The following is a 24,879-nucleotide window of genomic DNA, read 5'->3' as shown; positions in this document are numbered from 1 at the left end:
TGAAAAAGCCGTCTTGTTCTTCAGTTTGTGTAGTTGTACCTGGTACGGTACAAAATTTGGAAAATCCGTATTTTGCAATATTCTCAGCAAATCAATTAAAGGCAATTCGATTCAGCGCAACGCAATCCAAGTCAATACAACTATTTTTCAATCAATTCAATTCATTACCGTCACCATCAGCTTCATATCATTTTCGGTAGCCTGAAAAGAACAAAAAATATCTATGTTCTCGATATTCACCCTTCACAATCATGTTTAGATATTTTGTAAAAGTAAGTGTGTCAATAGTGTCTCTTTATATTAAAATTTGAAAATATGCTTAATTTTTCATATTTGTAGTTTACGCGGAAACATTGAATTCCAACCGGTTTTACCCAACTAATCAAATCATTTAAGAATATTTATTCACTGACTAAACAAAACTATCTACCAACCATTGAAGGAGAGGTTAAAATCAAAATTCAAGATTCGACATTTAAAAACAGATGTTAACTGGCATCTGATTCCGTGATTATAAAAGCTCAAATAAATCCGAACGTCCTGTAAAAAAACCTAAAAATTTGTATGGTTTTGTTTGAAAAAGTTTCATAAACCTTTGTCCACCTTTTCTTTTTTCTCGGAAGAACGCCGAGAATAAGGTTGTTGATAGCAGACTTCCTATCGATGTGTTGCGTGCGTGAAGGGGGTTCACTCCCGAGCGGTAGAAATAAATTGGTTCGGCTCCGCTTTTACGTACCAGGACAAACGTAAGTAAGGATGAGGATCGAATAATCTTGGGCTTTTTGAAATATCAATTATACATTACTTGCGAAGTCGTTGAGATGATGCAATGGTGGTAGGAACGAAGTGTGCTGTACAAAAGCTATATAAGAAGTCTAGATGCGAACGTTGTTGAGAGTTAGAATGGGCGTATTTCTAGAGACAAAACGTATGGGTGCAAGAAAGGTGTGAGAATGCAGAAGAAAGGGAATGGAATTAGCTGAGTAAGAGCGATAGTGAGTAGCATCGATTACAGTCCTCACATTAGAAATCTATTGTGGCAAACGGAATAAATATGCATCCCTATTAATTTCGCTCTGCAATTTCGAATATTCCATAACTACGTTCGGAAGCTTCGCGTCTGTGCTTTAAATAACGTAGTCTGATTTCGAATTTCTTAAATCTGAATTTTAAAATCACCTCGAGGAATTTTAGTTTCACTTGATGCTACGACCAGAAACTGTTGTGCTTTCCAATCGGTCAAATCATCAGCCAGAACGGAAAATGACCGTAATGTTGATTGCACAGTAATTTTCATATTTACGCAAGTAATTTTAATCGGGTAAATTCAATATGTAGAAGCAGAAATATGATACTTTCGGACCGGTTTTCCGAATTTTTTCAGTTGCAGATTGTGAAACGCGATTTTCATCAAACCTATTATAAACAAAAATGAGATTCTTCTGCGTATTGGATTTGAGAACTTCTAATTCCTCTATCACCTGATGATGTAATCTCGGATGTAACAACTCGTGTATCAGTGACGACCTTGTATTTCTAATCGCTGTGAATGGACGATTAACAACCAGTTGCATGACAACGTCAAAATGACAGACGAGCATCTGCCTAAAGCGATGCTCGAGGAACTTGAAACTTTACTTTTACATCAGGCTTGTCGAGAATTGGGAAAAATTTAATGTGACCAGGAATAATTACTGGGAGTTCGGAGACTCTCTGTTGATTGCTTGAGATCTTTGAAACTGACGATTCGGTCAATTGTCCATTTTATCACGAGAGGCCTTACCTCGAAAAAATTGACCGCTGATGAAAATAATGTCGAGAAAAATTTTTTTAGTTTTCTGCCTGGTACGTCCACGGAATAATTTATGATATTTGCATCACCCTTTGGAACTTTATTTTTCGTTAGAAAACCCAGAAGACGTATGTTTCTTCCAACACACATAGGAAGATACATAAATTACTGACAATGATATTCGTTGATTGAATTTGGCTTGGTTTAATTTCGTAACTAAGTCGTACTGACAACAGAAATGCAACGTGACGTCAGAGCAATAAAGTAACAAACCTTATCTCCGAAAAGTACTTCAGAGAATAATCAACGAAATTAGCAGAACAAATGCTTGAAATAAAAATCATTTATACCGTCTGACTCGAGATAACTGATGAACGATAACCTCGACTTATTTATATTCAGATGCCAGCCGTTTTTGATGGTAAGTTTTCTAATCAGTATGTGAGGTACATCGGAAACGAAAGGATATCTTATCTCAAATGAAACGCTAAAATATGTCTAAGATGCATTTGTAATACGATGACTTACTTACAATACAAGTGTGAGCGTAACACGTTCTCAAGCCTCTTTTCTCAAAATCTTATTTCTATTCTCTTTGAAGGCTGTTCAAGACGCAATCACAACTTTACGTTAAATATTCGAAGAGATTGCGAATCTAAGATTTATGTTTAGTTTTCTTCTAAACAGAAACGAAGTATCGAAATTTGTATATATTCTTTTACCTATTTTGTGGATAATTCTGAATGTTAATCTCTCAACGATTGAAACTGAAAAGAAAAAATGTGAATGAAATTCGATAAGCTTGTTCGTTTAATCATTTGTGCTTTGACTGGAACTAAGCTTGTTGAATAATTCAAGGGAAGAAAATTAATGATTATAATATTGAATTGACTGATTCGATATTTCTATTCTTCAACGAATTCCTGCTTTATGTTTCCGGCAGATGACGATGATGAAATATATTACGTCTAAAAGAGAATAAATGTCAAAACTGCATCGTGAGGCGGACGTGCAATAAATGAAACATGGAGAACACGATGAAACACAGCCTGAAGAGTCCAGAGGAAACAGCGAGTTTCTTGAACGCGTTATGTTTCGGGTGAGAAAATTATGATAACAATGGGTTTAAAAAAGTACATGATTGCCGTTGATGAATTTTGTGCGGAACTTTTTTTCTTAAATTTCAATAACTCGTACCGGTACAGCCCTTAATCACATATATTCCTTAGTACTGATCCAGTCTTTGAACAACGGCTGATACTTATATGAATATAGATAACCATCACGTAAATATAGAGTATAAATTATCCAATCAAGTGATTGCATTACTATTATTTACACATCGGAATTAATCCTTTTGAAAGCCTGTCAGAAAATTCTTCATCAATATCAAAATTAATTGTTGACGCATAATTGTTTATTAGTCAATTACCAACCGTCATTGAACAATTTGTAGGATCTCATTCCACAAAGTTAGGATTTCTGCTTCTTAGTGCAATATGAATATTAGTACGTTCAATCAGATTTTGGAGTTCTCTGTTGCTTATATTGCAATTGACCCATTATTGCATGAATTATGAAGGAGATGGAATAAAAATTTCACATTCACTCGAATAGTTTGACAGTTTGCACTCACCATAGATAACAAAAGAAAAAAAAAAGTACATTCAATATAACAAAAAATGTACAAGTAGTATTCAAAGTTGGTTTTTCGAAAACAATTTTTTAACATACTGAAAAAAAAATTAGAAACTTTAGCAGCCAAAAAGCCAATCGTGGCTTTGTATGAGGTAAGTAGTTAACAGTTTTGTAAACAATTACAGCATCCCGATGTTCAAAATAAATATTAATCGACGGAAGATCATATTTCTCAGATGCGTTTGAATAATCATGATATCTCTTATTCATTGGTTCCGTGTCCGTAAACAACAATTTACCCAAAGCCCCGTACTGTATCTTTCCAGGACTTATTTTCTCATTATCGTGAAATGGAATCTAAATTTATGATGTATACGTTATTACTGATTTCACTGGCAAAATGTGAAGAGTCGAAATAGTTGTAGAATTTTTGAAGTTCCGAGAATTTCTATTTAGAAATGATTATCTTTTAGTGGCTTTTAAAATAATATCATTGATATGCTTAACAAATTTCAATTAAGAATCGAAAATAATACCTAAGTCTTTTATTAAGTATACAATCACAAATATGCATATGATTTTGGTACCTACAATTATACTAAAGAATTGAGTTATGCTGATACAAAAATAGAAAACGAGACATTTTTTCATCATTTTACAATTTCATCAACATCAAGTTGAAGATAAAATAAGTTCATATTGTTATCAATCTCCAGAGCAATTTTCAAGTCATAAGCCTACGTACTTCAACCTTATTCACATACCTAGGTAAGTCATTTATAAGAGTGGAAAATAATATTGGGCCAAGAAAAGTTTTTTGGGGAATGCCAGTTGAATTTTGAAATTAATCAGATTGTAAATTCTTAACCTTTACTCAGTCTTTTTCCTTATTATAATCGGAGATCTGTTTCACTGGTCCAATTGATTCGGAAATTGCTTCATCTTCTCACTCAGAATTCAATGATCAAATTTATGAAAGGCCTTGCTTTGTTGTGCCATTGAAAGAATATCTCATCTGCTGTTATCGCCAACCACTTCACCGTTCAGGCTATCAAATATCCTAGCGATTGCATTTGTCATGGAAACTGATTATTAATTAACAACATTTGATCTACTTTAATTTTTGAAAACATGTGCGACGACGGTGCCATTCCATGTTCCTCGAGCATTGCCTTCAACTAATAACTCGTTATACAAAATGAGCAATCGTCCCACTACACCTGAGAAAGTTGATTTGATCGACTTGGGGTAGTTTATACATTTTAATAAGTACTTCTCCAATTCATTCCATGCGCAATAATCGCATACTCGATATGAATGACATTCGTCTACTCGGGAGCTGAGAGAATTCCCTTCAAATCTCCCAAAAAAAATCTCAAGGTATTGAAAGCAATAGCTTTGATATGAATTTCCCATTTCAAAGTGTTTTAAGATTAAGAAAATTCGATCTCATTCTACCTTGACTTGTTTCGTTTAGTCAACTATTTTCCACAACTTCAACGTAGCGAAGCGCGTTATTCGGTGCTGTACTCTTCATTATTATGCACCCGGCGCAAAATCCACGTCTTATAATAATACGAAAATCGCACTCACCTTTGATCTAACATGATATGCCCAAGTTATTACTGATATTATAAAATCGTAACAAAATGTGTCCGAACATCTGCCATTTCTTCTATCGTTGGATTCTTCAGAAACGATTATAACCAGCAAATCGCTGTGTTATGTCCTCCAGGCCTCGGATTCTTTTTCCAAACAGCTAACTTACATCCTACATGCTCCTCTTATCATAACCTCGCTGCCTCGCCTCACACGTCGAATCAGCAGAATGCTCCCTTTAATGTTAAACAGCAACTAACCAGCCTCTTGACGCCTTCCTCCATTCAACCCCCCAACAATATCGATTCCTTCAACCTCCTCTCATTTCTTGCGTGGGATATAGTGGAGAGTAAGTGCATAATCGACATGTACGGACTTTAAAATAGACTAATCACCATCTTGGCTGGGCGTAGATAGATAATTTTCCGGTAGTCGCGCATCGGAATGTTCACCATCTATCGCGTAACAACTGTAGTCGATATTTCGTAAAATACCGAACCGCAGTACCTGCAGGAGCAACAATGATAGCTTCCACCTTGCCTTGGGAAGTTGGTCTGCGATCAGAGCCTCAGTTTCCATGTATTAGTTTTTGCGTCATTTGAGTCCCGCACGGCCACTGACTAACCAGGACGTCCTTAGTACTCGTCCCGCGATCCAGTTGCGATTCGGCATTCTGTTTTTCGGTTCCGTAGATACCGAGTTCTTCCCTGGCTGCCGTCCTATTTTTCATCCGAAAACACGCTCGGTGGGCGTCGAACCTGTAATATCTTACACCGTACCGAGTTCGGGGGTTCGAGATGTTTTCGAGTTCTATACATTGAATGTTTTCGAGCGATTAACAAATATTAATAATAATAATGCTTCATCTTATTTTAGAGGTTCTCTTAGCGAGAGGTATAAAAATATTCTTACTGGCAAACGCAATTCATGGATAGTTGAGCTGAAAATAGGTTTTGGATTTAAATTGTTGTTCATTAGATATTGAAATCGATGAATAAAATAGTGCAAAAACGAGATGATGACTTTGGGCATAATAACAGCTTTTCGGAAATCGTTATAAATACAGTAAACCTGAAGTTCGAGACTCCCGATTCGGACGAAATACGTACCTGACTCCTCACGACAAAATGTATCGAATTTTAGTTGGACGTTGCCGATCTTCTTAAAAGGAGCGAAGCGTGATTTGCAGATCACAGATTTGTACGATCCCTTAAAATCCGACGAGTCCAAGGGACTCGGTGACCGTCTCGAACGGTAGGTACAGTCAATGACTTTTATTCCCGGGTTTGACACTTCTTCAAAGCTTACTTGAATTTAGAGAGTGGAAGAAGGAGTTGGCGAAAGCGAAGGAAATTCCTAGGCTTGGAGAAGGCAGTAAGAAGAAGAAGCCGAAGAGACAGCCAAGTCTGGCTTGGGCTCTGTTTCGAGTCTTGTGGGTTCCTTACATGGTGCAAGGACTGTGTCTCTTCGTGCTGTCAGTGGTGCTACAGCCTCTGCAGCCCGTGGTCCAAAGCTGGGTTATCAGCTACTTCAATCCAGGCGAAAACCCCATAACCCGAAGCCAGGTTGTTCTCTACGCAACCATCCTGATCCTTCTCATTCTGAGCAAGGTTTTCATTACTCAGCACGCCATATTGCGAAATCAGGAAATCGGAATGCGCGTCAGGGTCGCGTGCTGTTCCATGATATACCGAAAGGTAAGTGGTTCTCTTATTCGAAACCCTGTGAAACCCTATCAAAGGCCACAGAACGATAAGCGTAATGACTCGGTCACAAAAGTATATCTGGATCATGTTTTGATGGTATGTTGGTACTGGTGGGATGCGTCGATCCTGCAAGTTTCAAATCTCTGTCTATCTTGGTGTTCAAATAAATCGATAAAAATGTAAGATCATATGTTAATTTTTTTCTCAAAAGCAGCAAACGATTTGAATGAAATTCAGATACGTTATAAGCGTATACAAAGATCATACTGGGAAACAATCACAGCTCATGAACTTCATAATAATCATTAGAAACAGGCGATTTTTTTACGAAATTCTTTTCTCCTTACTGATGACGTTCTAGAACAATTTTTAAACCAACTGTTCAAAGAACAAATTGATCAAAAGGTATGCCATACTGAGAAAAAAACCGATTTTTCAATATAAAAATCAATCTATTATATTTCAATGTTTGTACTTTTGAGACAATAGCAAAGAAGTTTATTTGATAAATTAAAGTACAAACAACTTTAGATATTGAAAATAATAATATAAAATCAATTTTTTTTTTTATCAAAATATTAATATATTCAAACGTTCAGCATAAACTATATTTAAATATTGATAATTCTACTTAAAATATCCTTTTGCATTTTGAAAGAGCAATATAAATAATAGTTATCAATATATTGATTCAATCGTAATCAATTTCTCGGTACTCTTACGGAAAAAAACCCTAATTTTACCCCCAAAATAACCCCCAAAATAACCCTCCACCTCTAAGGGGTAAATTCGTACCCCTTAATTCAGGGTTAACCTCGAAGTTGAAGGTTTAATCCCAAGTCGAGGGTTTACTCCCAAGTTGAGGGTTTACTCCTAAGTTGAGGGTTTACTCCCAAATTGAGGGTTTACCTCCAAGTTGAGGGTGAACCTCCCAATCGAGGATTCACTTTGAAAGAATTCTCGACTCAAGAGCTGATTATGTCATTTTATTGGGATTATAGATGTAACGGTATTACAAAAGTGCATTGCACACCATTAGTAAATACAATAGAAACTGACTAATCAAGAAGTTGTCTGGTTATTTCTCATTTGATGTCTTCACGCAATCATATACATATATTACATATGCATTTGGACATTCATTTGTATCATTGAATGCCACGAAAATTATATATGAACATTATTAAATTCTTGTATATCTATACGAATTCGCGTTCAATACAGAAGGAGGGTATAATGTATCCGCTCGCAGAAATATAATATGGTAAAATCGTATGGTCGAAAACCCAAAATTTTCGATCTGCGAATTTTAAAACAACGAACGAACAGCGTACCGAATTTGGGATTTACGATAAATCACCTATTGGAATAACTATTTTCCCAAAAGCTCATTCAACCAACCGCTTTATTATCCGAAAAAGTATATCCGGAACAGTCGCCATTCTGAATGGCGACGCACAGAATGTGGATATACAGAAGAATGAAAGTTCCCAAATGAAAAATTGAGAGCGGCTAATCGAACAGCCACACAACCGCAAAAATTAGCTGTCTACAATCGAAGTTGAGAAAGAGCGAAATTACGATCCGCAAAATGCAGAAAGGCCAGAAAGACGAAAGGCCGTGATACAGTTGTCATAGTTATGTAGACTTGTGCTACATAGCACTAGACACCGGCCATCGGATGCGTGTGGCGTTGCAGAGAATGTATGTAATTCTGACGTCATCCAACATTAGGGAATTTTGGCATTCTGTCTTTAACGGGTTTCAAGATTTCGACATTTCGTGTCTTTGGTCAGTGGTAACTGCTAAATTTGAATTCGTAGATTTTCTATTAAGACAAGAGTCTGACATTTGAAAATTCGATTTTTTGACTCTTTGGTACTTTGGCAATTCAATATTTTGCCCTTCGTAACCTTGGCTATTCTCAAAACAAATGTCGGGTCAAATTTATTATCACATTTTTGCGTCCTGAATTTTCATTTTTCTCAAAGTCTTCTTTTGGTGTTTGTGTTTTTTTTTTTTTTTCAACTGCCGGTAATTCAAGTTACGGGATTTCGTCTCGTCGACTTTTTTGCCTTTCGTTTTTTTGTACCCCTCCTTATTCGCTCGCAACTAACAATGACTGGCAGCCTGGAAGACTCAGCTACAAAGACGTCGTTCTCAAATTTCAGCTTCTGCGCCTCGATCTGGCCTCGGTTGACAAAATAGCTACAGGCCGAGTGGCCAACTTGATTAGCAACGACGTGGCGAGGTTCGACTACGTTATGAATAACCTCCACTACATTTGGATCATGCCGTTGCAAGTGAGTGGGCGACGTTTTTTAAAGCATGATCTTTGAGTAGTCTGATGAAACTGTGCGGGTGCGTGAATTGTCACAGTTTTTGGTGATAGGATACGTGTTGTGGCAATTCGTCGGTGTGATTGCCTTGGTGGGAATAGCGGTGATGATTATCCAGACGATGCCGATCCAATTCTACGTCGGCCGCCTTACGGCTAAATTAAGATCCAAAATCGCGGTGAAGACGGACGAACGAGTGCAGCTGATGGGCGAACTGATTTCTGGAATAGAGGTTGAGAGGTTTTTAGAGGCGATCACATGATTTACGCGAGAAAACGAGCGATTTAACGTGTGGCTTCACTATCGCAGGTTGTAAAAATGTACGCGTGGGAAAAACCGTTTGAACAGGAAGTGTCAAAAATTCGTTCACTGGAGGTGAAATTGATCTCCATCTCATCTTACCTTTCGGTTATACTCATCAGCATTACGAGATCGTCGAGGAAAGTTTCTCTGTTCGCGACTCTGATAACGTTTATCTTAATGGGAAACCAGCTCACTGCCGAAATCACCTTCGCACTCGCTACATCATTCGAAATTCTGGGGGTACTGTGTGATACAAAAGTTCGCAAGGCAATCATCGGAGCTTCCGAAACAAAGGTGTCTTTAAGGAGGATCACTGTAAGTTCAAGACAATTTGTTTCCGTACTAATGACCGGTTGGCAAATTCTTGTTCACGTTATTTTCAGGAATTCTTACTACTGGACGAAGTCAACCATGGAAAAGATATTCAATCTGTGCCTGCCGATAAAAGCCGTGATGCATTGGGTGAAACCGGACCAGGAGTGCAAATGGTAATTGCTGTCGTCATCTCACGTAGGTTTGTAAATGAAAATGTCTTTGATATGAATCGTTGATTCAGCTGCTGTTGGATGAAGGAAGTTCGATGGAGAAAATCGCTTCAGCTCCGAACAGTCAAATTCAGAGTATCGGAAACACCTCGAGTAAATGCAATGTTGAGTTTGAAATAATTCGGGTTTCCGCTAACTGGGTTCACGGACAGCTACCAGCCACCTTGTTCGATCTCTCGACGAAGGTCAAGAGTCGGACACTTTCAATGCTTGTGGGGCCCGTCGGCTCCGGGAAGTCGTCCTTACTTCACCTGCTTTTGGGCGAGTTATCAGTTGGTGCTGGAAAAATGTCATTTTTCACCACCAAAAACAACACCAAAACTGAAATCAACCATTCCGACATTAGCATATCATACGCTAGCCAAGACCCTTGGATCTTCGCCGCATCAATACGCGACAACATAATATTTGGCCAACCTTACGAGAGAGATCGATATCAAGAGGTAAATAGATATAAGTTACCACTTGATTGGTCATTTGTAATAAATAAGTGTACGAACATTCTCGAGTACCAAATTTCTCTTTTCACACGCCAACTCTAAGGTGAAATAACACGTTTTCATGTATCCTATCTTACCCATGTATTATTCGTAGGTAACTAGAGTCTGCGCGCTAAACGAAGACTTCGAGCAGCTGCCTCAGGGTGATTTGACTTACGCAGGGGAAAAAGGAGCGACTCTGTCCGGAGGCCAGAAGGTTCGGGTTAACCTGGCAAGAGCTCTCTACAGAGACGCCGATCTATACTTACTCGACGATCCTCTCAGCGCTGTGGATTCAAAAGTGGGAAATCACTTGTTTAAGGAGTGCATCCAGGGTTTCTTGAGGGACAAAACTCGAATCCTCGTCACCCATCAGCTGCAATTTCTTCCAGAAGCTGATAGTGTCATCGTTATCAATCGAGTCAGTGGCACTTTTCTTCACTTAGAATCTTGAGTAACACGGTCTGAAGATTGAACCTGATGAAAGGATTCAAGCAACATCGTCTGATTGACTCATCAATTTCAGGGTAGTGTCAAGTACCAGGGTACTTATGAAGAACTGCTTCACTCTGGACTAAACCTATTGGATACTGTGAAGTTAGAGGAATTTGATGCGCCCAAAGAAGATGAGGAGATTCTCGAAAAGACCGCAGAAGACAGGGTAAAATCAGAAAATTCGTATACAGAATAGCTTTAGGCACGACAACACGATAACGACAGGAAATGTGGGATTTTTTTCACGCAAACGATTTACATGATGATTACGTCAATATTGAAGAGCAGGTGGAAAAATCCTCGTCGTAATCTATTACTGTGTTTCCCCCGCGAGCGAAATTGTTGCTCGGCCGTTAAAAAACGGTGTATACACCCTTAATAAAGGACTACATTATACATACTAGAGGGGCTTCGTCCCCCTGCACGCTTCGCACGCCAACCCCGATTTTCAAGTTTTGATGAAACAGAGGAGGGAAGGCGGTAAGGGATCAAATTTTTGTAGGTATAGGGATGTATATGTATGACAGATTGAGTGTTGAATCCTTGATTCCTAGTTGGATCTATATACAGAAGGGGAAGGGTCATGTCTTCATAGGTGTTACGTTATATATGTAGATCGAAGGGTTATATCAGTATAGGTATGATGGTATATACATAGGGTAGAGGGTTAAATCTTCAGAGCTATAAGGGCATGTACGTAGGATGAGGGGTTGAATCTTTATATGTCAATGGTATATACGCAAGGTAGAGGGTTGAATCGTCACAACGATGAAGGCATGAACGTGGAATGAAGGGTTGAAACTGCATAGATATAAATGTGACGATAGTGACGGGAAGGACGGGTGCTGGAAGGAAGGGCTGGATTAATGACACGTCGGCGGCGTGATTTAAAAAAATTGCCTATTTCTTCTAGATTTTTATCTAAACTTTCACCCATGCCGACTATAGGGTGGATTTTTCCATTCCAAATACACGTGTTTCGAACACATTTTCAGTACGTATTTTATTGTAAAAGTAAGAATGCCCAAAAAATGTATTACTGCGAGGTTTGAGAGGTCATTAGTGCAACTATCTGAGACAAAATTGATTTCATCATAGTAATGCAATCGCGACGAATTGCACACCCTCGAAATCTGCCTTTTTCGTCATTTCCAAGGTATGCAATTCATCGCGATTGCTTGGTATTTTGCACGGTATTTCAGAGGATGGAAGAATCCATCCTGTTATCGGCACGGGTTAGAGTTCAGATGATTAATTACAAATTCTTACTGAACTGAGGCGCTGTATCGACTACTATTTTAATTGATCACGATATTTTACTTGGAAAATAAATTTTGTAAGTCTTTTAAGTGATGACAGTACTTTCAGGATCCAGCTACAGTTGTGAATGGCAACGACGAATCAAGCGAACTCCCAGAGAGCACAGAGACTTCGTCATTAGATGTAAAACAGGAGGAGGTAGCAACTGGAGAAATGTCAAACCATGTGTACAAGAGCTACATTACAGCGGGTGGTAACATGTGTACACTGATTACAGCCGCTGCAGCTTTCGTTATCACGCAAGTATCAACTAATGCAAGTGAGTACTGGATAACATATTGGACGAACCAAAATGCTCACAGAGCCACGTTCACACTGTCAAACGACTCTCCTTCCGATGCTGCTATCAGCCGCAATTCTACCAGATATAACCATCAGCAGCTAGACTCGACAATCGAATCTCAATGGCTGGACGAACATGGACTGCTTCGTAATAACATGGCAATTTACGTTTACTGCATACTCATAGCAACCTATATTTTAAGTATGATCTTTCGTAACGTGTTTCACCTTCGAATATGCATGAACGCCAATCGGAACTTACACAACTCGATGTTCGCTAATCTGTTGCAAGCCACCATGAGATTCTTCCAAACTAACCCATCCGGTACGATGAATGATCATATATTTTGTGACTTCAGTTTCTAAATCCAGCCTTTGTACAGAAACTTGAGTGATTAGTTACTTTCCCTTGTCACAATGCAGGGAGGATTTTAAACCGATTTTCAAAGGATGTCGGAACCATGGACGAGCAGCTGCCAATAACGATGCTTGACGCTCTTCAGATCTTTACCCTAACATTAGGCACATTCGCAATGGTGAGCATCGTGAATCCACTGACGATCATACCACTGGTTATCGTAGGTGGACTGTTCTATGTAATAAGAATTTACTACCTTAGAACGGCTCAGAACATTAAGCGACTTGAAGGACTCGGTAAGTTATGAGTCAGTTTTATTCTCTCATCGAACGTTATAATTTGCACTTATTGTCAGCACCAGACCGTGAATTAACTCAGTATGTCTTTAGCCAAAAGTCCAGTCTTTTCGCACGTCAGTTCCACCCTGGACGGGTTGACAACGATACGAAGTCAGGGAGGATCGGTTGGAAAAATGTTACTGCACGAATTCGACAGTCTCCAAGATAGGCACACTAGTGCCTGGTACTGGATCATTGCAACAAAAACTGCGTTTGGATTCACCCTTGACCTGATTTTGTGTGGTCTGACGACTTTCGTTTGCTTCTTGTTTATTCTGATGGGCAAGGGTTAGTTTCTATTGATTGTTACTGATCGTCACGGATCGCCAAACCCGCGAATAAGGTTATTGAAGAGATTTCCGATTATGATTTCTGAAACTTGTAGGTAATGTTCTCGGAGGCAACGTTGGGCTGGCCATTTCGAAGTGCCTCGCCTTGGGCGGAATGGTTCAGTTCGGGATGCAACAGAGTGCCGCGGTCATCTCATTATTCACAGCAGTGGAGAGGATCCTCCAGTACACGAATCTGCCAAACGAGGGACCTTTCAAAACTGACAAACCACCTCCGGACACTTGGCCTTCTGAAGGCAGTTTAGTCTTCAGAGATGTCTCCATGAGATATGTCCGCAACAAACCGCTAGTGCTGAAGGTAATCTTTTGACTAACAATAAAAATATTTCTCCTAAAAAGGTATAAACTCTATCTTTTCGGTCCGGAAAACCAAGGAAACATTTTGTCCTGATACTCTACACTTTACTCCATAATACGTTTCTTCAATGGGATCGTACACGTGATTTCTCATGCGCAGTGTCGAAGGTACATGAAAAGGTCTTTTATCCCAATTTTTTCATTCTTGTACTGAATATTAGAACCTGAATGTGAAGATAAATCCTGGCTGGAAAGTTGGAATTGTCGGAAGAACCGGTGCTGGAAAATCTTCGCTTATATCAGCGCTGTTTCGTTTGACCGGAGATGAACTGGAGGGTGAAATAATACTGGATGAAGTAGACACGAAGTCGATAGGACTGCACGAGCTGCGTCCTCGCATCTCGATCATTCCTCAGGAGCCAATTTTGTTCTCCGCAAGTCTCCGCTACAACTTGGACCCATTTGGTGAATACTCGGACGCTCAGCTGTGGGACAGTCTCCGAGAAGTCAAACTTGGCGATGCAGTACGATCCCTCGACTTCCGTGTAATTGGAGGCGGAGCAAACTTCAGTGTTGGACAGCGCCAACTCATATGCTTGGCTAGAGCCATACTGAAGAACAATCGATTGCTGGTTCTTGACGAAGCTACCGCAAACATCGACCATGGGTCAGTATAAATAGTATCAGGCTCATTTTCAACGTCGTTGTGTATTATCCGACAACGTGACCTTGCTCTGGTCTCATTTCATGACTTGTCAACGACTTTGTGGATAACGGTGAGATCAATGAGCGGCTTCTATCATTGCAGCTCCGATGCTTTGATCCAAAACACCATCAAGCGGAGGTTTGCCGATTACACGGTGCTCACCGTGGCTCATCGACTGAACACTGTAATGGACAGCGATCGAGTTATGGTCATAAGAGAGGGTCGCATTGTGGTTTGTAGCTTCATGTCCGAGTTGTTCAATCTTGTCGAGTGTAAATCGACCTTGATGAATAATTACCTACTGACTATCTATTATGTACAGGAGTTCGGTCATCCTCATTTACTGTTGCAAAATCCGAACGGTCATTTCTCGAGATTGCTTCAACAGACAGGAAAGAAGATGACGGAAAAACTTACAGGAATTGCCGAGAGTGCCTATTGGACAAGCCCCAAATCCAGAGAGGATTTTACAGACATCGTCATTCGTAACAGTGAAAACGTTATAACGAAACTATAGTTACAGTAACCATAGGCTTTCCTGATAAAACGTATCATGTATTGTACTGCATACTGTATTTTTTGTCAGCATATTATTGTTACCAATTCACACCAACGATCTGTAATTACGAATTTCACGACCGTACAAATTTTTACCATAACGGTAATCGGTCACTTTTTTTCTCTAGATATAATGTGCCACAATAATTGTAAGATATTTCCTCGGGATTTATGCATTTGTAGAATCTGGTGATATCGTACCGCGTCAACTATGAGGTGAACAGCTGTTGTCATAAAAAGAGAGAGCGACAGTGATAGTGAAAAAATGTCAGGAATTATTTGGTATATACAGCGTCGCTATTCGAACCTCGAGTTTCTAAATTAATGAAGGCAGTACACATTTACGGACTTTTTTCCGATCAATTATCAATATGAGTGAAAAACGAGTGTATAGGCGGGAATATGCACAATTCAATGTGCCCTATAAGTACGTATCACTTTGTATGATGTTTCAATATCACTACACGAAAAGCGATATCCAGCTTGATGACGTGTACGTGCAGAAAGGTCGTTATCGTGGTCCGGCTCTGGTATTTTTGCTTGATTCCACGGCAAAGTTGGCAATAATTTCTTCATTTTAATGATCTAAGCGTAAGTAAATATTTCCGTACTGTCTTTTGATCCAGCCTGCAACTTCTACGGAAGACACCTTCAATAGTACTGAGAAGGGTATAGTATAGTCTGGCAATCCTCCGGCGATGGTTACTCCACCCTAACGAGTCTATCGCTTTGATATATCGAATTAAATTATGTTTAGTACAGACTAAATAATTTCCCGATTGATTTTCGGATGAAAATTGGTACCAGACTTGCACAAGGTTGCAGAATGAACTGTCTCATTTACTTTATAATAACGGGGCTCAGATTTGAACATGTTTTTCATCATATTGCCAGAATACGTACGCGCTGCTCTCGTCTATCTTTTTAGAATCTGTCTGGATGTTTCTACTGCGATATTGATCTGGCTTTACAAAGACAAAATACTGCCAATGAAACGAAAATTATATTTGGATCGGAGCCTCGTTATTATAACCGTTGACTGAAGAATATAAAGACAGTTGACCCAATGGGCTTTGGTGTGACAACCGAAAATCGTCGTGCGCTTGCGCTCCCTGAGATGTTCCAGCGGTAGAGTTGAGATCTAATTGCAGAACATCAGAGAGTTGCCGATTTCGATATGATGCTGGCTGCATTCACCTTCGGAGTAACACAATCTTCGCAATGGTAGGCCCAAGCCAGTACAAAGCCTGTGTGTACGTACCGACTTGTCGGCGATGAAAGAAATTAATAATAAATATTTCTTCCAAAATTCGTAGCAAAACAGTGATTTAATAATAGTACAGGTACCCGAGAGAAGAATGTATACATAGATAATGAATAATAATAGATCAGATGTAATAATGATGCGGAGACCAAAAAGTCTATACGTATATGTGGTTCATGTACGATATTAATATATATTACATGATCCATTTACGATTAATACGTGATGCATACTATAAATTTTATAAGTTTTCCAGGAGACAAACTAGGTTATCTACAATAATACGTCGATAATATGAAAATAGAAGAATTATTCATTTCGAAATGGGATTCTGTAAGACACGCGCTCGGTGTATTCCATTACATTAATATTCATAATTATTCCAACAACTTTTCATTTGCTCTCTCGACCTTGAATTTTCGTAGGCATAGAATCGAAACGCTGTTTTAGCTAGTCGCAAGTAAAGTATCTACGTTGGGTAGAGAAGCAGAATTGTTTTTCGAAAGGTGTTCGGAAGGGAAAAAATTCAGAGTAACTGTAATACATCAGGGATGCGCTAAATTTGATCGAGATGAAATGTGATTGTTGTAAAAAGGTGATTGTTGGCGATTTTTTTTTTGATAGGTATAGTTACAACCTAGCTTCTTAAAACTTCGAGCGTATATTAATACACAATTGAAAGGTACGAACGAAAATTTTTATGATTCAACTGTCGCAGAACGACATCGTTATTGGCTGACCCGTTAACTGAAGAATATTCTTTAGTCAACGGCTGACCGTCGAAGGGCCTAACCGCTTGAGTCTGGAATCGGCAGGAGAGATGAAGTGCGTATTTCTTGTATGAAATGTAAGAACTAAAATCATTAAACATCATATCATATCGAGATACACCATGCATCATACATCATCATCCGTCATACGTCACATCATACATAGTATTGAAGTTCGAAATGCAAGTTTGCATGTTCGGATATTCGGATGTTCAGAAAGTGACAACACCCAAAATTTTTTTTGTGTTGACGTCATCCATCTACATAGACGAAAATCAGCCAGCCGAATTCCTCAGTCCGTAAACAACCGCGCAGTAGAGCGGACGTATGAAAATCGCGCTCCGCGAATTTCAAATACCGGGTTCTCTACCTCCTGCAACCTGCGCTCCGGGTCCGCTACCTGGTGAAACTCGAGTTCCAGGACAAGTGCTCCGTAATTTCTATGCTCCAGGTCCGCGACCTGGTGAAGCTTGACTTCCAAGACGAGTGCTCCGTAATTTCTGCGCTCAACGGCCACTACCTGCAGGAACTCGACTTTCAGGACAAGCGCTCCGTAGTTCCTGCGCTGCAGGTCCGCGCTGCCTGGTGAAACACGAGTTCTAGGACAAGCGCTCCGTAGTTCTGACTGTCCAGGTCCTTGACCTGACGACTTTTGACCTTACGGATTATTTTCAGGTTTACAAGTTTGATTATTGGAAACGTCATGTTTTTTACTATCAAACCAGTATTCATGCTTCATATAACATGTTGAATCGAACCCAAAAACCGAACGACCAGGATCAACAAATTGTAATTGATGAGTGGTACATGACAATACCGTCGTTCCATTATAGCTAAAATTGCTGTGCGTAGTGTTTCAAATCTGTCAGCACTTAGCTGATTGTTCTGTGGTATTTTTTCACGAAATTTATTGTCATAAAATCACAATACGTTATACCTACGTGCATGTGTAAACGTGATTTGTAGCATTATGTAGAAAAAATTTTACGGGCAGATTCGGTTTGCGTCACATGCACAAAGACAGTGTTGATTCTGTATACAATGAAGCAAATACCAGAACTTTTTGGGGACTCATCGTGCCCCAGTCACCCCTAAAACTATGTCATCTGGTAAAACACTGACAACGAGGAAGCGAGCGTACGAGCACAAAAACCAGTTACACTAGGCATCCGACCCCGAGCAAGCTTTGGCGACAAAACTTACGCACTCCATTTTTCTTCCCAATTCGAGATTCCAGTAGCGAGGCGCTTCAATGGCCAGCTCATCACTTCGCCATTTTACGACAATTGATGACATGAAAATTTTTTTGGTAGTTTCCAAATGTGAGTTGAAATATACTCGAAATTTTAGATAGCTTCGTTAGTTATCTCTCATTACAAATTAAATAGACAACAATGAACGTTTCGCTTAAGAATGATCGTATTTGATTGATTTGAAGAAAAATATGTGTACTTTTCTCGATCTTTCATATGGCAGCATTTAAAGAACCCGGTTTCCACTTTGAACCGACACGAAAGATATTTTTTGTCCATTATCTGATTTTATTATTCACCTTTTTTCGGTGTTACTTGAATATTTAGTTATACAATTATTGATTGCTTTCAGTTTTCAACCATTTGTATACCATAATAATATAAATGCAATAATTATGATCAACTATTTTCATGTAAACCAATAACAAAAAGCTATGTGACTATTTGTGCACGGTGAGTATAACATTTTTTTAATATTTAATGGTAATTGTGATTCTGTTAATCTAAACGTTTTTAAACTTGTAATGTTTATAACAAATTATTCCAATCCATTTTTGGCGCAAGCCCAAATTTTCTCATAATCTTCTTGGTAAAATGTGTTTATGAAAAAATTATATTAATCCTTACACAATATTTTTGATGTGTTCTAATACTGGAAATATTTGTTAGTATTTGAGGTATAACCCGAGGTGATAAGCGGTGGTCGTCGGACGTAGTTGAAGGTGATCGGAGGTGGTTAGAGATGGTTGCGGGTGATCAAGGTGGACGAGGATTTGTGCTAGGTGAGTGGAACATTCTTATGATATTTGATGGCAATGGTGATTGTATTTGATATTTAATTTTGCAAACTTGTCATGCTTACAATAAATTATTTCAATTCATTTTTCGCGCGAACACAATTTCAGTATATATAAATGCGCTAATGAAATTTATAATATAATTGATTAGTTGATTAATTACATTAATCCTAACACAATATTTTTGATGTGTTCTTATACTGAAAATATTTATTACTATTCCAGGTATAACACGAGGTGGTTAGCGGTCGTCGTTGGAGGTGGTTTGAGGTGGTTACGGGATGGTTGCGGGTGATCGAGGATTCCAAGGTAGGCATCTTAGATTTACGAGCAAAGTCTGATTAGTACTTTGTCAATCTTGTGAGACCTATGAGATAAGTTCCTAACCAGACAAAAATATATTGAAAATTTACAGTATATGACAACAGCGATACCTTATCACATGGACAATGGCCCACCTCATAATCAAGCTTTACAAGTCCTCATTAAGAGTAAGTTTTACAAGTTCTTGGTAACAGTACCAACAATTACTTAATAACTTCTTTCGAAATTAATAATATGTTTTTGTTTTCAGTATTAAAGGCTATTAATGAGGATAGTCCAACGGTGCCCACATTATTAACGGACTACATATTGAAAGGTGGGTTGATTTCTTTCACCTTGTCTTGAATCCGTGCGAGATAAACACTTGTAAATTTCACGGTCCAGTTATTATCATGAGGTTGAAGTTCGTAATGTTATTCAGGCGATGAATTTTTAGAAAAACTTGGAATACAACTTCAGGATTGTCTGAAAATAAGTAAACCGTAATAAACCAAATAGTAATCATATAAAGTTATCAGTAATAAGCAATTGCGGGTAAAATATTAGCTTACTTTTGTAAATATTTATGAATATAGCCTCTATGAATGTTCATTGTTGGTGTATAAGGTCTGGCAACGTACCTACTTTCTGTGAGACATGTTGAAGATTTTTAACATAATTATGTTTCAGTTCTGTGCCCCACCTACTGATCCACTGGTACATATCCTCCGACGTGACATCGCTCTGCTACGTATAAAGAAGAAAAGATTTATTAAGATGCAAATTGCTCCTCTCTTCTTGCCATTATGCTTTCAGCCATTGTTGCGCTGTGTGTTTAAAATTTAGGACAGTATATAATATAGAATAACAGGTACAGCTACGAATATAGCACTACAATAAATCTTATAGAAATGAGCTCTCATTGAGATTTCTCTGTATTTATAACTCGACGCGAGAAGGCAAAAATCAATGTAATGCCATCTGTAAGGTAATTTGACTCGTGTTTGCACAACGAGAACTCGTTGGGCATTTTGCGGTGAAGTTTGAAAAATTGTTGTACAAGAAATTAAATAACTATAAAAATGGATAAAAAATATTATCTCTAATTGTGAATGTAGCTAATACAGCTTTAACCGTATATTGATTATGTTAATGATCTATTGTTACAAGATCGGAATTAGATAAGCTCTCTAAATACTCTTTTCTAGACTATTAATTTATATCACGTATATGTATACTATGATTACCCTTGCCACGTTTTATGTTGCGCTTGTGTAATTTGTATATTATTAACCTTACGTTTTACTCTATTTGCGACAAGTTGTGAGTGTTTCTAATTTCTTGGCAATTATTTATGTACATGTATGTGTATATATGTATATGTATACTTATGCATGTGTATATACATATGTACACACATTTAAAACTAGATTCTTACAATAAACACAGAGGCTTTAGTATATTCACATACGGATTTCTGTGTATAGGTATACTTGGACTAAAATATCCTTATCTCTAACACGGAGTACTTCGTAATTCGCATTTGTTCTTGTGACCCAATGTCCTGCATACGATGGCAAAAATCGAGATCCAACTTAACTGAGTCTCAAAGCCCTGTTGACATAAAAGCAGCTATTTGATAGAAATTATAGTTTATAGTTTACACAGCCCATTGCATGATATTTCATTATAAATACGTATGTTTCAATGTATTTAGGAATAATTTATCAAATGTACAGAGGTCATGTGCAAATAATAAATAAATTCGACCGCTGTTTGACGTATTCATTAGAGCTTTAACAACAAATTTAAGCTTTGTTACTTCTTTTATTTCAATATGGATAATCAAAAACATTTCCGACTATTCGTACTGTGATTAGAAACAGTGATGTAGAGTACGGGTATTTTTCTAATAATGCAAACACGTGCCGCTAGCTTAGTTTTGACATATCTAGAATACCACGCCTTGCGAACTAGCTTTCCAGACAGAGATGAATGATGAATTTTAAGGACTGCATTATCGTTGTTGAATACTCTATGCCTCGTGGGAAACGAAAATCTGTAACGATAAAATTGATGCACCGGATCATCGTCGACTTTAACTTTTGAAATGTCCTACCATTTCCGAACACCTCCAACCATCCTATTTACCTATATTACTAGATTAGCTATGATATGAAAAGAGAAGAATTATTCATTTCGAAATGGGATTCTATTCGACGCGCGCACGACGTATTTCATAACATTGATATTCCGATGTATTCCGTAAGATAAATATTCATAAATATTCCAACAACTTTTCATTTGCTCTCTCGATCTTGGATTTTCGTAGGCATAGAATCGAAACGCTGTTTTAGCTAGTCGCAAGTGAAGTATCTACGTTGGGTAGAGATGCCGAATAGTTTTTCGAAAAGTGTTTGAATGGAAAAAAATTCAGAGTAACTGTAATACATCACGGATGCGCCAATTTTGATTAAGATGAAATGGATTCTCCGTACATGAGACAGTATTTAACGCAGCGTAGTGATTTAAAGACCTAAGAAGATGACAGGAAGAGAAGGAACGAGGCTTCTTAACACTTCGAGTGTATTTTAACACACATTTGAAAGGTACGAGTGAAGATTTTCATCATCCAACTGTCGCAGAACGGCAGCGTTATCAGCTGAGCCGTTAACTAAAGGATATATCTTCAGTCAACGGCTGACCATCGAAGGGCCTGGCCGCCTGAGTCTGGAATCGGCAGGAGAGATAAAGTGCGTATTGCTTGTATGAAATGTGAAAACTAAAATCATTATACATCGTATCATATTATCATACATCGTACATCATACATCATACATCATACATCATCATACATAGTATCAAAGTTCGAAACCAGAGTTTGGATGTCGGATGTTCAGAAAGTGACGTCACCAATTTAAAATCAGCCAGCCGAATTCCTCAGTCTGGAAACAACCGCGCAGTAGAGCGGACGGATGAGAGTCGCGCTCCGCAAATTTCGAGTACCGGGTTCTCAACCTCTCGGATCCCGCGCTTCGGGTCCGCTACGTATTTCGAGTACCGGGTTCTCAACCTCCCGGATCTACAATAAATTATTTCAATTCGTTTTTCGCGCAAGCCGAAATTCAGTAGCTGTCAGTCCGCTAATAAAATTTCTCGACTTCCGGGATAAGCGCTCCGTGGTTCCTGGTTCACGTTTACAATAAATTATTTCAATTTGTTTTTCGCGCAAGCCCAAATTCAGTAGCTGTCAGTCCGCTAATAAAATTTCTCGACTTCCGGGATAAGCGCTCCGTGGTTCCTGGTTCACGTTTACAATAAATTATTTCAATTCGTTTTTCGCGCAAGCCGAAATTCAGTAGCTGTCACTGCGCTAATAAAATTTCTCGACTTCCGGGATAAGCGCTCCGTGGTTCCTGGTTCACGTTTACAATAAATTATTTCAATTCGTTTTTCGCGCAAGCCGAAATTCAGTAGCTGTCAGTCCGCTAATAAAATTTCTCGACTTCCGGAATAAGCGCTCCGTGGTTCCTGGTTCACGTTTACAATAAATTATTTCAATTCGTTTTTCGCGCAACCCCAAATTCAGTAGCTGTCACTGCGCTAATAAAATTTCTCGACTTCCGGGATAAGCGCTCCGTGGTTCCTGGTTCACGTTTACAATAAATTATTTCAATTTGTTTTTCGCGCAAGCCGAAATTCAGTAGCTGTCAGTCCGCTAATAAAATTTCTCGACTTCCGGGATAAGCGCTCCGTGGTTCCTGGTTCACGTTTACAATAAATTATTTCAATTCGTTTTTCGCGCAACCCCAAATTCAGTAGCTGTCACTGCGCTAAGAAAATTTCTCGACTTCCGGGATAAGCGCTCCGTGGTTCCTGGTTCACGTTTACAATAAATTATTTCAATTTGTTTTTCGCGCAAGCCGAAATTCAGTAGCTGTCAGTCCGCTAATAAAATTTCTCGACTTCCGGGATAAGCGCTCCGTGGTTCCTGGTTCACGTTTACAATAAATTATTTCAATTCGTTTTTCGCGCAAGCCGAAATTCAGTAGCTGTCACTGCGCTAATAAAATTTCTCGACTTCCGGGATAAGCGCTCCGTGGTTCCTGGTTCACGTTCACAATAAATTATTTCAATTCGTTTTTCGCGCAACCCCAAATTCAGTAGCTGTCACTGCGCTAATAAAATTTCTCGACTTCCGGGATAAGCGCTCCGTGGTTCCTGGTTCACGTTTACAATAAATTATTTCAATTCGTTTTTCGCGCAAGCCGAAATTCAGTAGCTGTCAGTCCGCTAATAAAATTTCTCGACTTCCGGAATAAGCGCTCCGTGGTTCCTGGTTCACGTTTACAATAAATTATTTCAATTCGTTTTTCGCGCAAGCCGAAATTCAGTAGCTGTCAGTCCGCTAATAAAATTTCTCGACTTCCGGGATAAGCGCTCCGTGGTTCCTGGTTCACGTTTACAATAAATTATTTCAATTCGTTTCTCGCGCAACCCCAAATTCAGTAGTTGTCACTGCGCTAATAAAATTTCTCGACTTCCGGGATAAGCGCTCCGTGGTTCCTGGTTCACGTTTACAATAAATTATTTCAATTCTTTTTTCGCGCAACCCCAAATTCAGTAGTTGTCACTGCGCTAATAAAATTTCTCGACTTCCGGGATAAACGCTCCGTGGTTCCTGGTTCACGTTTACAATAAATTATTTCAATTCATTCTTCGCGCAAGCACAAATTCGGTAGCTTTAAATGCGCTAGTGAAATTTATTCTACTATCAATCAATGAATTAATCATATTAATTCTAACACAATATTTTTGATGTGTTCTTATACCGAAAATCTCTATTATTATGGCAGGTATACCGGTGGTGGTTATCGGTGGTTGTTGGAGGTGATTGGCGGTGGTTGAAGGTGTTCGGAGTTGGACGAGGAGGAGGACGAGGAGGACGAGGATTTGTGCTCGGTGAGTAAAACACTTTTATAATATTTGATGGCAATTGTAATTATATTTTATCTCAAATATTTCAAACTAGTCATGGTTACATAAAATTATTTCAATTTATTTTTCGCGCAAGCACATATTCAGTAGCTATGATTAATCCTATACAATTTATTATATTATTAATTGATTAATTAATTATATTAATGCTTATACAATATTTTCGATGTGTTCTTATACTGAAAATATTTATTACTATTTCAGGTATAACCCGAGGTGGTTGGCGGTGGACGAGGAAGAGGACGAGGACCAGGACCAGGAGGTGGACGAGGAGGAGGACGAGGTGGACGAGGAGGCGGTGGGGTGGGTCGTGGGAGAGGAGCGGAGGGGAGGGAAAGGGAAGGGGGAGGGGGTGGAAAGGGGAAGAGGTGGGCGGGGAGGGGGAAGGG

The 24,879-nt window shown here is 38.8% G+C and overlaps 1 protein-coding gene and 2 long non-coding RNA genes across 3 annotated transcripts in view; 2 read left to right on the top strand and 1 right to left on the bottom strand.

Annotated features, from left to right (window-relative positions):
* The first annotated feature begins 2,521 nt into the window (after nt 1-2,521).
* LOC124185677 (ATP-binding cassette sub-family C member 4-like) lies at nt 2,522-15,424 on the top strand. Its single transcript, XM_046576714.1, has 17 exons — nt 2,522-2,891; nt 6,173-6,283; nt 6,348-6,726; nt 8,907-9,038; nt 9,115-9,306; nt 9,384-9,692; nt 9,761-9,865; nt 9,934-10,365; nt 10,517-10,822; nt 10,928-11,062; nt 12,265-12,823; nt 12,922-13,152; nt 13,246-13,482; nt 13,580-13,842; nt 14,063-14,508; nt 14,650-14,779; nt 14,870-15,424. The coding sequence occupies exons 1-17, from the start codon at nt 2,818-2,820 to the stop codon at nt 15,062-15,064; spliced, it is 4,236 nt and encodes a 1,411-aa protein (XP_046432670.1). The 5' UTR covers nt 2,522-2,817; the 3' UTR covers nt 15,065-15,424.
* Nucleotides 12,990-24,879, bottom strand: part of LOC124187865 — a 64,523-nt gene continuing 52,633 nt past the window's right edge. Inside the window, exon 8 of the long non-coding RNA XR_006872191.1 lies at nt 12,990-13,003. This is a non-coding gene — a long non-coding RNA (uncharacterized LOC124187865). The remainder of the gene's footprint in view (nt 13,004-24,879) is intronic.
* LOC124187872 lies at nt 17,436-20,238 on the top strand. Its single transcript, XR_006872192.1, has 5 exons — nt 17,436-19,174; nt 19,415-19,498; nt 19,605-19,680; nt 19,764-19,829; nt 20,183-20,238. It is a non-coding gene; the product is annotated as an uncharacterized LOC124187872 (long non-coding RNA).

Source organism: Neodiprion fabricii, chromosome 1, assembly GCF_021155785.1.
Source record: "Neodiprion fabricii isolate iyNeoFabr1 chromosome 1, iyNeoFabr1.1, whole genome shotgun sequence".
NCBI classification, from domain to species: domain Eukaryota; kingdom Metazoa; phylum Arthropoda; class Insecta; order Hymenoptera; family Diprionidae; genus Neodiprion; species Neodiprion fabricii.
This window is presented reverse-complemented; position numbering and strand designations above follow the sequence as displayed.